Source organism: Momordica charantia (genome assembly GCF_013281855.1).
Source record: "Momordica charantia cultivar OHB3-1 chromosome 7 unlocalized genomic scaffold, Mcharantia_2.0 BLBB01000007.1, whole genome shotgun sequence".
Taxonomy (NCBI): Eukaryota; Viridiplantae; Streptophyta; class Magnoliopsida; order Cucurbitales; family Cucurbitaceae; genus Momordica; species Momordica charantia.
In genome coordinates, this window is record NW_028275165.1 from 17,073,400 (window position 1) to 17,086,189 (window position 12,790).

Genomic DNA, 12,790 nt, shown 5'->3' on the forward strand with positions numbered 1-12,790 from the left:
TGTACACTAAAATTTAGTGAGTTTTATTATTTTATTATTTATTTTTTCGAAGGGAGGGTGGTTTTTGGTGCGTGGCGGTTGATCACGCCGCCTTAACGTCGCACCCACGTGAACGATTGAACCAAAATATTTAGGTATTTATCGATCAGTATTCGAAAGGTTAATGTCTAGAATTCTTGTTTTTTCAAATCCATTAGATCAAATGAGTTTATATTTAAAACATCAAATTTTTTATTTATTTAAATATAAATTTTATTGTTCATTTCTATTAATACAGATATATTAAATATGTACTTGGTTAAGGGGTATATCTTCAATTAAAAGTTGGAAGTTCGAATCCACGTTTAATAAGTAACAACTTTGATGAATACATTATCGATGTGGACCAAATTTTGTCCGTCTCACAAATATTAAAAATTTGACAACTTATTAATTTTTATAAAAAGTCTTTGTTTTTAAACTTTTCTTAGTTGTCACGTATATAATGATGGTAAAGTATATAATTATTCAGAGAAATTTGTGAGCAAAAAATATTTTTACTATTTTTAGGTTCTATATCGAGAGTATAAATTTTGAAAACAATAATTTTAGATTTTGAATTTGAATATTTAAAATTTGAAATTATATTAAAAAGTAACAACTTTTATTTGTACTAAAAAGTAACAACTTTTATGAATATATCATTATTAACTTCTTCTTTTTTTGTTAAAATTAAAATGGGTAGAATATAATATAATTATAAATTATATAATATTGTAAAATAATAATTCTTTGTATAACATATAGATTAATAAATTAATCAATAATATTTTAGATTAAACTAAATAATTATTTGCTACTAATTTACAAATATATAACTAAACACATTCAGAATTTTTAAAATTGAGATTTAACTTCGACATATACGAAAACACTAAAAACATATCATACAACTTTGTTTTTATTGAATCTCTTTATTTTAGATTTTTATTTTCAAAACGCACCAAACTCTTAATAGGTAGAAGAAAAAAAAATTATATATTTTTTCTCCTTTTTCTCTCCTACCCGTCTTTTTTTTAAACAAAAGACAGGTAGAAGAGAAAATAGAGAAAATTAATTTTTTTCATATTTATGAAAAAAACTAAAAAATTGTCAAATTTTTATTCGTGACAGAATAAAGATGAGTGAACATTTAAGTATCGTGGACGAGGCACGTTATATATAACAAAATAAATTACAAAATGTATAGTTATTAAGGACATGTTGATTTCGAATTTGCATATAAAATTTGGCTATCTTGTTCAATAATTTTTTGTTTCCTGACCTATAGGCAACTTGATTCTCATAATATTAGTGACTTTTAATTAGTTTAAGGTTTTATTGGCTGTCTATGAATAACTAGAGAATAAGATGTTGAGAATAATATTTAGTTGAAATCTAATGTGTTTGGTTATATGAATGAGAATATTATCAAATTTTCTTTGGAATAAATGATGGTTGTGTATAAATAGTCGGTAACAATTAATTATAATCGAGCTAAAAAAAAAATTATAATCATTTATATATGAATCCTATTATTAAATTAAATTAATTAATATTTATATCTAATAAATATTTAGTGGTACTTTTGATTTGTGCTTTGTAATGGTAGAATTTGAACCTCCAACTTTTGATTGAAAATATATACCTTAACCAAGTACATATTTAATATATTTGTACCAATAGAAAGTAAGAGGAAAAAAAAATAAGAAGAACGAAAAAAAGAGGGAATAATCGAGAAATCTCGTACTTTCAATAACGCATACAATATATATATATATATTTTAAGAAAGCGTATACAATACTTTTAATCACGAGCATAAAAGATGCATGAGAATAAGTCATTTTCATATCCAAATCATACAAATATTGTTCCAAATAGGGGACGTTAAACAACCTCATTCCTATTATTTTTCGATGGGGTTCGACATCTTTATAAGTTTCGACATCGATATTGAAAAATTTGGGTTATTAATGTTAATTATTTCTACTAGATTTACTGAAATAAGTAATTTAATTAACTATACTTATATAGAGTCAACCTGAATATAGTTCAATGGGTTAAGCATTTATCTGCAACCAAAAAGTCTGACATGAGTTCGAATCCCTATCCCACATATTGCACGAAAAGTTAATCGTATGCTTTGTGAATGTCACATCAAAACTAGCATAGAGATCATTGATAGTAATAAAAAACTTAGAACTATGAAATAAAAAATTTCTAAAGTAGAATTAAGGGTGAAATTTTTGTCAAATGCAACCAGGTCAAAGTCTCAATTTTATGAGAGATTCTTGTGAAAATATTAATAAAATGTCGATATTGATAAATATTTTTGAAAATTTTTAAAAGTTTTAATTTAACAAATAAATATTTCACTTTTTTTTTTGTCAAATGTGAATGTAAGTCAATTAGTTAAGGTGTCTATCTCCTACCAAAAGGTAGTGTATTTTTAGTTGACATTTTTTTAATATTTATTGATTTTTTTGTCATAATGTAGAAATGTCGATTCACCCAACTACAAGAAACTTTTTTCCATTGAAACCGATTGAATTTGTCGCAATTTAGGGGCGATGGAATATAGATTTCATAGCCAAAAGTATCTTAGTGCAATATCACTAAAAGTTTCGTCTAATTTGAGTTCCTTTAGACAAAATTTCTAGCAATGAATCAAAAAGTTATTACCGTAAGGTCCTTTTGGTGACGAAATTTAATTTACATGGCCAAAAATATTCTATTGCAATGAAATTTCAATTCCTCGTCAAAAGTTTTAGATAATCTGTTTAATTTTTGTCGAGTTCTCCTGACAAGCCAAAGGCAACAAAAATTTAGTCAAGAAAGCTTTTTCCCGATGTTTTTCATAACATGGAAAAGAGATTATTATTATTATTATTATTGTAGTGAAAATTGAATACCTTGAGAATAAGTAATAATTCAGCCAAATAAAAAAAAATGTCTGTAATTTATTTTATTATTTGTAGTGTAATATTGCTCTCTAGTTTTCAATTATTATAAGATATAATATAGCTTTGCCACGTGGATTTCTTGGACACGAGCGATTAAACCAGTCAATAAAATCAAATAATTTTTGTTGTTTAAACCAATCTCCCATATCATATGTTATTTCATAGTTTACTTAATCTTTCTAATTGTCCTTAATTTTCCATTGGTTTGTGTTTTCCACTTTTTGAAGTATTAGTTACGAAATTATTGCGTCACTTAACACTTTAAAAAAAAAACTAAAAAATAAGAAGAAAATTAATCGGAAATTATATTATTTTTATTTTAATTCTTTAATTTTTTAATTTTAGTATTCTACCTAAACTAAATGGACATTTGTTTATTTTTTTTTAATTAAATAAAATAAAATAATAAATGTTATTTTTTTTAGAAGTATTAGGACATTTGTTTCATAAAAATGTCTTACTTCTTATTCTCTCAAACTTTTTATTGTTTAAAAGTATATTTAATGTTAATTTTTGCTCAAATATAAGAACAAATGTTCATATTTATGTTTTTTACGAAACTAAAAATATAGAATGGAAAGGTGAGAAAATCAAATTGTTTAAATTTTTTGGAACATTTCTTTAAAATATTAAGAGAGAAATAAGACAACGGTCACCAGTAAACACATATGTTTTAGAAAATGGAAATATGATCAAATACGAAATAAGAATGTTACCTTAAATAGTCCGTTAAAATATCAGTGTATAAAATATTTTAAATGAATTCACGATGGATTCAATTTACATATATATTAAATAATATATATAAAATTTTTGAAAATAAATTAATCAAATCAATATTGTATACATTGAATCATCTTAAGAACAATCATTCATTCAAATGTTTACGTTGAGATATTCTTGTCAAGTAAAATTAAAAAGACATCTTATCGATTACTCTTGTTATAACTTTTGAAAAAAACAATAAAATCTATCAAACTCAATCAACCATCAAATCGCCTAAAAATTAATGGAAGAATTCTAATTTTTCTAGAAAATGATATGGATAGAAATTATTTATCTATGGATCAATGGGAAGTCATTTCATATAATATATGAAGATAATAAGTCCAACGTATCCTACAAGTCTAAGGCATAGCCAAGTAAGACGATTGTCTAAAGCCCACAAATTTAATTTAAAATGAGTCATGTGTCTAAGTATATGATCATAAACTTATGGTCAACAAATTTTTAATATTCACCCCTAAAAAGGGCATAATTGAAAAAGTTAAAACATAAATAATTAATTGAAATTTTTAAAACCATAGTCACTGGATTGAAAGTATATATTTTGGAACATCAAAATCAAAACACTAAATATCCATTTAGTAACATTAATTGCTTTCGGTAACTTGGGAAAGCTAATGGCCGCGTGTGAATTCTTTCAAGGCAAGGGACCTGGTTGGCATTCTTGTTTACTCTGATTCGATCGAGGTTATTTTCGTTTATTTTCGTTTACCGGCGCGTAGGTGGTCTAAGTTCCTCTGACCAAGTCTTTCTAGCCCTGTACATCAAAAGTGGTGGGGTGTCCACTAACGGTCATTCTTGGCTCGGCTCGTCGCGAGAGACGAGAAATGCGATTCAACTGCTAACTGCTACTTGTTTTTTTTTTTAAATTGAAAAAGGAAATATAAACATGTTTGACAATCATTTTTCGTTTCTCGTTTTTTAACAGTTTCTCGTCCTCCAATGTTTAAAATTAGAAAATTTAAATTTTATATGAAATTTAATTTTTTAAATTAACTATTCAAATGGTTTATGTTATATATATTTTTTAATATTTATTCTACCTTTTATTTGTCAAGAATGATAAACTAATGTTTTTATTTCTATTTTAGAAAAAAAAAACATAGAAACGAGAACAAAAAACTTAATTTTGTTAAGTTCTACACAATTTTTGAAACATTTCTAAAAAACAATGAAGAACAAACATGAACAGTTTACCAAACACTTATTAAACTGTAAATGAGAAATCAGAAACAAGAAATTATCAAATGAATCAAATTATAGAAAAAGGCGTAAAAAAGAAAAAGATAATATGTTCGTTAAAATAAAGCCAAAAAATAACATTCAAGGACAATACATATCCTATCCAATCCCCAAAACTTTGTTCTAAAAAACTATCATAATGTCTTTTGATATCTAAAACTCATTTCTAACCATCACTTTTTGGTCATAGCACAACATATAGATTGGACATCTATGGTTTAGAAGCCCTTTCATGTTCTTCAACACCATCTCCCACTTTTTTTCTATGCCCCCAACATTTTAAGGATTTTAGCTAGTTGGATTGCACTATATATATGTTTCTATATGTCATCTTGGGTATTTAGACCTATAATGTTAAGACCCCTTTCCACTTTATCAAATTGCTTTCTTTTTAAATTATTTGTTCCAACTTTTCCGTTTTCTATGCAATCTTTAATGATATTTTGAGCGGGTTAGATGGTGAGAGTGTTGAGGTTACTGAACTCGATTAAGATTAGATAAACTGCGTGTACCTACTAATTTCGTTATGACTAGTATTATTGAAAACAAAAAGACTATGAATCAAGTTTTCCTTTTATATTTAACTTTTCGATGTTTGTATGTATTGAAAAAAACTGCATTGCTTTTAAATGTGTAATAAATCAGAGACCCAATAGAAACAAAATTGAAAATCAAGAAATCTGTTGGATAATTTTTAAAGTAAGACCTGATAAACATGATAGAGAAGAAAACTCTATTGACAAGGGAGGAAGAAGACTTTAAAGACAAAATTAATGGATAAACAATCCAAATAAACTTTCACATTACTTGCCACGTTTCAGATTTTGCCATATCAACTTTCCATTCATAATATTAACGGAGGTTTGCTCAAAAGCGATTCTTAAAACATTCATGAAATGTCATAGTATTGAAAGTTTTGAAATGATAGATATATTTTTTAAACAAAATGAACAAAATTTAGGGGTGGGAATTTTACTCTACACTTATTTCTAACTAAAAAAATCGAATTAAAAAAAAATAGAAACTTTTTACAGGGGCGCATGAGGTCATAAATGCAATTTGACAAAAGTTTTGTGTCCCAAACAGAAAAAAGAAAAAAATGAGGATTTGGGACTAAACGGACCAAGCTGGACTCCGGGAAGGGGAAAGGGGCTGAGAAAAATGGCGGCGAGACAGAAAGCGGTGGCGACGCTGCCGAATCTCATCAGAAGCCTCAGAAAGGATCGCCGGAGGCCCGGTCTCAGCCAGCCTCTGCCGTCGTTGAGACGCGCTTTTTCACTTTACGATCAGATCAATCTCATCGACAATGTTCCTGAAGATCAGCTTCGCTTTCAACGGTAAAATTTTCGTCTTCTCCGATGCTTGCAATCGATTTCTTCGCTTGATTTCATCTCACTGTCTCCTTCGTGTGGGTATTTTAGGTATACTGAGACGGGTTTTACGGTAAACGGAGTGGATTATGAAGGGAGCTTGCTCTGCGTTGGGAACTTGTTAATGTCGTGGAGTCCCAGGAAATTTTCGGAGATTACGGCTGAGAGGTTTGCTTTGAATCTTTTCCTTCTACTTTTATGTTTTTTTTTCTTTTTTCATCTGGTGATTGAGATTTTTTTTTTTTTTTTTTTTTTTTTTTTGCAGTTTGTCTATCTTCCAGATTGTGCGGCCTATTCCAGGTGAAATCTCGTATTGGGTTTGAAAAAAGGACTTGAATCAAATCATTGGACAATGTTGAAGTAATTATAATTTGAATGTTCTTGAGTTTCCTAGATTGGCGTTTCTCTTTGCGTGTTTCCTCTTCAGCTACTTTTCTCAAGTTTCCATTTCTTGTCCTTGGATGAGCACGGCATTTGTTTCTTTAAAGTTTTCTACAACCATGTAATCCGAGTTTAAAGATTTAGAGTTTGGGGAATTTGAAGCATGTACCACATTGGGAATGTGGATGAGTCTTAAGTTCTTAAACAAGAAGATTAAGGTCTTTTTCTTCTCTTTCTCTCTCTCTCTCTCTCTCCATTTCTGAATCTGATAGGCAAATATATCCTCCATATGATTTCATTATGCTAGAAGAGGGAATAGGACCACAGGAGATGGCACCTGGGTCAGTTGGCCAATATTACTGTTATGGTGTTATGCTATTTTTTTTTTTTAAATTTTTTGATATCCGTGAGTGTCATGAGCGCATCTCAACTAATTTCACAGGACAACTGTATAATCTTACTAAATTTGGTTGCCAAAGAAACACATAGGATTAATTCTTAGATAGGTGGCCGGGTTTGAACCCATTTCCTCTAAATCTGTTACAGTGTTATGCTATTCAGATTTAAGAGTTAGTTGGAATTGCATTCTGATAGAGGGGAGATGGGAGGAGAGGAACTAATCCAGAATTGTAAATTTGCTATAGAAAGAGGGTGGGGGAGGGAATAACTATCTTGAGGATAATACATATGTGGCGTGCTTCTCTGTCATACTGTTGATGGATTCCTTTCTTAAGCATTCTGGTAGAATCTGACATGAGAGATTTACTTACTTTAAGGTTTTGTCATTTGTGGATAAGCTAGCCTATACGTTACTTTTCTTAAAAGGAAATTTAGATTTTCAAATGTTCTATTTATTTTGAACTCTGTCGTCATCATCTGAGTGACATCTACTGCTCATAAGCTGCTCTCTCTGCAAGCAAAAAGTTATTGCTTTCTACTGCCAGCTGATGACTTTTCCTCACTTGGAGGCTTGTTTATCTTCTTTCTCTAATTTCAGAAATTCTACTTCTTGGCTGTGGGAAATATACTGAACCAGTAAATCCTGAATTAAGGCAGTTCATTCGTTCCACTGGCATGAAGTTGGAAGCTGTAGACACGGTACTATGGTTGAAATTATGTTGGTTTGACTTATAGTTGGATCTGTCTTTATCTATTTTATCTGAGAACTAAGATAATTACTTTTCCATGCAACTGAAAATCAAGCTATTGGGGAATTTTTATCACTGATTGGCGAGAGAACAATAAAAATTTTCTTTTGAATAAGAAACAATATTTCATGCCACTAACTAAAAAATAGATAGGAAGACGTCCACTCACCCTAGTGGCCTAGTCAAAAGAGATTGTAAAAAGGCTACTGTATTGTCTGGTTAGTGATAAGCAAAGTGAATGCGTCACCAGTAATCTACTCTTTCCCTTGTAATCAGTTGGGTTCTAAAGTTTCTTAGAGTATCAACAATTGCAGGGTCATTTTGTAATTCTAGTTTCACTTGTTGGACATAGAGTGATCAAGAATTATCTTTAGAGCCCAGATCAGATTTTGAACCTAGGTTTGGTCAAGAAAGAAAATTAAGTTTACCGGTTCTCCCAAAAAGGAAAAAAAAAATCAAGTTGGCTGTCGAGTTAAATTACCAATTAACAATGATTCCTCTGAGGACATTTTTAGTTTGAACTGTGGGGTCCAAAACTTCAAATTATAAATATGGTTTTTGGATGGGTCTGCCCATATTTATTTTATTGATTTGGTTGTCTCATACGTGCACAATTTTATGCTGATGTTTTACCTTGGGTTGATGTAGAAAACTCTCATACTTTGGATACGAAAAAAGGAGTTAAGATCCCAAGTCTCTTTCAGGTTCTCACGTGTTGTAATTGTTTTGAGAGATTTCAAGTGGACTCGTCTTTTCTAAGTTCTATTGGATTTTGACATGATGATCAATTGGTTGGTTGTGTCACTGTAGATAATGTGGTTATGTGCACTCTCTCTTTCTGGCTAGGGGATCCTCAACTAGCAGAAATAGAAGAAGAATGCTTGAATTACTTCTAGATTTGCAGAGATTCATAAAGAAATTCCTTGAGAGAGAGAGACCGTCATGTCATTCGATGCTTGTCATATGAATTTTCTGTAGGAAACAAATCCACATGTATTTGAAAAATGAGGCTAATTCAAATGAAGTAATGAAACATGAGTTCTTATGGCAAAATGGGCACTCTCTTTTTGTAACTCTCATTATACTAATAAACTTTTGTCATCTGCAGAGAAATGCGGCATCAACATATAATATTCTAAACGAGGAAGGTAGAATTGTGGCTGCAGCGCTTCTGCCCTATGGAGTTTCTTCATGACCCCCTAGCCAAGCTCCACAGACATTCCTATGATACTTCTCAACTTGCAGGATTCTTCCAGGCTTCAGCCCTCGATCTTACAAGTATTCCTAAGTGCTTTGGTCTCAAGTAGTCGTAGAATGACTGCAAGTACTTGTTGCCTGTCCTTTTTTTTCCCTGTATATACTGTTATGGTTGAAACATGCAATAAGCATTTAGAAATTTATATACTCGCATGAAAAGTTAAGTATACTCTAATTTATTTCCTGATTACCTTGTCTTGTAAGAACTGGATCTTCTTCCAAGTGAAGCTTTCCTTTCAAGGTCGAACTTCTTTTAGTTACATCTCTCCTTTTTAAGTCCTCTTAGTACTTGTGGGAGAGATTTAATGTAGAAGGATGTTTGGAGATATCCTTCAAGTTTCTAAGTTGGAAAATATAGGTCCCGGTTGATAATCATTTTTGCTATAAGCACAAATTTTACCCATGTATTTTCTGTTTTGCAATCTATTTTTTTTGAAAATGTTTTCAAAATACGGGTCGGTCATCCTTCGTATCTTTGTTGATTAGCTAGCTGGCTACTTGAAGTGGCGAGATCTTGTATCCTGAGTTTGGTGTGCATATGTTTTTCAGGTGGCTTTAAATCGAAGTTTGACTAATAAACTACGGTGCTCTCGTACCTAACCTTCGTAAAGATCAAGTGCCCACATATATATAGTTAAAAGATATTAGCTAAATTTGTCAAAAGATATAACTAAACATAATTTTCACGAAAATGAAATGGTTGTTAAACAAAAATTTAATAGTTTAAATTGTCTTATCTCGAAGTTGGCATGGTGGAGAAGTCTCCTTAGAGAATTTTTCTTTCTTAGTGCAACAAGGGATGGAGATCAGATTTACAATCTCTGGGTTGGAGATATATGTTAATTACCGCTTAGTACATGTGAGTTGTGAGCATAATATAGTGAGAAACTTAGGTAGAGTATTGAACGTAATCATCATGATAGTCACAGAGACAAGTGAAAAAAGTAAAAAAAAAAAAAGATTATAGAAGAATAAGCTCAACTTTAGAGTGCTCATATTTATTGATAATGAAATGTTGTAAGGTTAGACGATTGTTCTAAATTAAACGTTGATGAATATAAAAATGAAATGTAACACTTCGCTCAATTGTAACGTCAAAGAGCATAACCTAATGGTCATTGCAAGTAACAATCACATCGAAACATTTCTCCTTTTCACGTTAAATGTTTGTTCTATTGGCATAACATGATCTTATTACACGAGTCTTTCTACTCAACTTGATTAACTTGGTACAAATTAATAAATTATGATGAGAAAGGGCAAAAAAAACCAGATTGGGTGTAAATTTACATTATATTGAGATTTCAAAAGTGGTACTACCAACTGACCAAAAAAATAATACATTTGAATCACAACACATCTTGGCAATCAATATGGTGCAAGATTTCTAACTTCCAAATCATCCTAAAATGGAGGCAAATTTATCATATCCCCCAACTGTTTAATGATTTATTTACTAGTAAGCTTCGAGCTTATCTTCTAGAAACAGAGCAGTTTTTCAGAACTCGAGGACACTGTTGTACAACCTATAGAACAGATCCAATTCATAGAAACAGGGCAATTCAACTCAACTCCTCATCATTTAGAAGGGAGTCTGCGCTTCTGTGATGTTGTTGGTTGGCTTGATTCTCATTCTTCTTGAGATCTTCAGTTTCATTGTTCTCCATCTTCATGAATTGGAAGCCCATAATATACCTGTACTCCCCCGTCCCGAGGCATCGAGAGCAATAGCCGAGACCACTTCCGCCACAGGTCCTGCACCTGCGTGAGTAACCGAGGGGGCGAGTTTATTTGATATCTAGTTTAGTTTTTAGTTCAGAAAGGCAAAATCATAAGCAAATATATCATACCATTTTGGCCATTCCCCTTTTGGAAGCATTTCTAGGTGAACAAAATTTGTCCTCCCTAGTTTTGGAGCACAAGGACATGTTACTCAAAGGGCATGAAAAAATACATTCAATTCAAAATTTCTGTTGTAAAATGTCCCAATTAGCCATTCAATAGAGAGAGAAACCTCTTCCACAACAATGGTGACAGTCAACTCTTCCACTTCCATTGCATTTCACACAAGGTGGATCTGGCTTCTTTCTTTTTTCTCTCCTAACATTTGACTGCAATAAAAAGAGGAAACACCACCATGAGAATGACCAAGAAAACAAACTAACTCGTAACCTCTTATTTAACCATCACTTGGTCTGATCGATACATCTAGTTTACTTTGTTAATCCTAAGGATCAAGATAGAAATACAACAGAATTATCGAAAATGATACCGCTGCAAACACTAGTTCAGGAGACAGAAGAAAGTTACAACAGATAGTCCACAAGAAAGTTACACTACACTTCCAAAGTAAAATTCAGAAATCAAACATGTCCTGCACTCTCATATGGTAGCTAGAAAAACAAATCACACACGCGATAGTCCACACGAAATAAACGTTATTTAACAGAGTACATAGTTGAGGCCCGCGCCATAACATGTGGTTTTAAAAGGCTATAGAACAAACAATTCATAAGTGAATCCTTAGAACTCAAGGGATATAGCTGTACAACCTATAGAACGGATCTTGTTCAAAGTTGTAATCTACAAGTGAATCATGAAAACAACATACACAAATTTGCTCATTTAAGTGAAAACATTTCTTTTATAAGTACTTCATTTAAGAGAAAGCACCAAGTGCTCCTCTCAAAAGCATTTTGAACACCACTAAGTACTCTTCCACACTCCAGTTTCACTAAGAGAACACAAAGACACTCCACAAATAGCATAGACTAGAGGAAAACACAATTTCAGGAGATTTTCTGCAGAAGATAAACCCTAGCTTCTGTTTTTCCACATGAATAATTCTCTACAAGAGCTAAAATCATCGTTAAAGGGTCCAAACAAGAGTATTAAAACCGAGTACGCGTTAAATTACTGTAAAGAAATGAACCTTCTGGTGAGATTTCTTATGAACAGAGATCAAATATTTGCATTTCCGCCATGATTCCAAATCTAAGCAGGGGTAAAAATCGACCATACAGCCGATTGGGGCAAATTATTTCCAATTTCCAAAGCCTTTTCTTGTCATCGAACCAAACAACAGAAATTGAAGCTTAGTTATGAGAATAATTACCTCCGTTTTGACGATCCAAGAGGGCTTTGGAATTGAGAGACGGGGAAAAGGGGTCGAGTTCCGAGGAGGAGGAGGAGTTACGCCATTTGAATCTGTGGCTTTCAATTGAACGACCGCCGCGAGAACGATCGGCGCTCTCGCCGCCATGACCGCCGTCGCTCAGTTCTGCACTTTCCGGCGAAACCCGGAGCAGAGACGAGGATCCGTTCTGCTGAGTTTGCCGCCCGTGTACTTCGAAAATATCATTTTAGTCCTCCTATAATACTTATTATATTTTAGCCCCTATGTTTTTTAAATGTTTAAATTTAGCCTCTGTAATTTCAATAAATCTTAGGAGTAGTCCTTTGCATTAGTTAGAGCCCGTTTGGTGATTTTTTATTTTTTATTTTATTTTTATTTTAACGTAGGCGTTTGGTAATGTAATTGTGTCGTTTCCAATTGTTTTAGAAACATAAATATTTGGTAAGATTCTTATTCTTCATCTAAATTTTAGAAATTTATTTTTGTAA

At 31.6% G+C, this 12,790-nt stretch overlaps 2 protein-coding genes across 2 annotated transcripts; one reads left to right on the forward strand and one right to left on the reverse strand.

Moving 5' to 3' along the window:
- Window positions 1-6,079: 6,079 nt before the first annotated feature.
- Window positions 6,080-9,426, forward strand: LOC111022818 (uncharacterized). Its single transcript, XM_088126828.1, has 5 exons — window positions 6,080-6,347; window positions 6,432-6,548; window positions 6,646-6,680; window positions 7,759-7,859; window positions 9,018-9,426. The coding sequence occupies exons 1-5, from the start codon at window positions 6,172-6,174 to the stop codon at window positions 9,102-9,104; spliced, it is 516 nt and encodes a 171-aa protein (XP_087982954.1). The 5' UTR covers window positions 6,080-6,171; the 3' UTR covers window positions 9,105-9,426.
- Window positions 9,427-10,490: 1,064 nt separating this feature from the next.
- Window positions 10,491-12,536, reverse strand: ENA (DnaJ/Hsp40 cysteine-rich domain superfamily protein). The gene is made up of 4 exons (XM_022300068.2): window positions 12,282-12,536; window positions 11,181-11,277; window positions 11,017-11,071; window positions 10,491-10,927 (listed from the first exon to the last, which is right to left on the reverse strand). The coding sequence occupies exons 1-4, from the start codon at window positions 12,426-12,428 to the stop codon at window positions 10,729-10,731; spliced, it is 498 nt and encodes a 165-aa protein (XP_022155760.1). The 5' UTR covers window positions 12,429-12,536; the 3' UTR covers window positions 10,491-10,728.
- Between the last annotated feature and the right edge of the window lie 254 nt (window positions 12,537-12,790).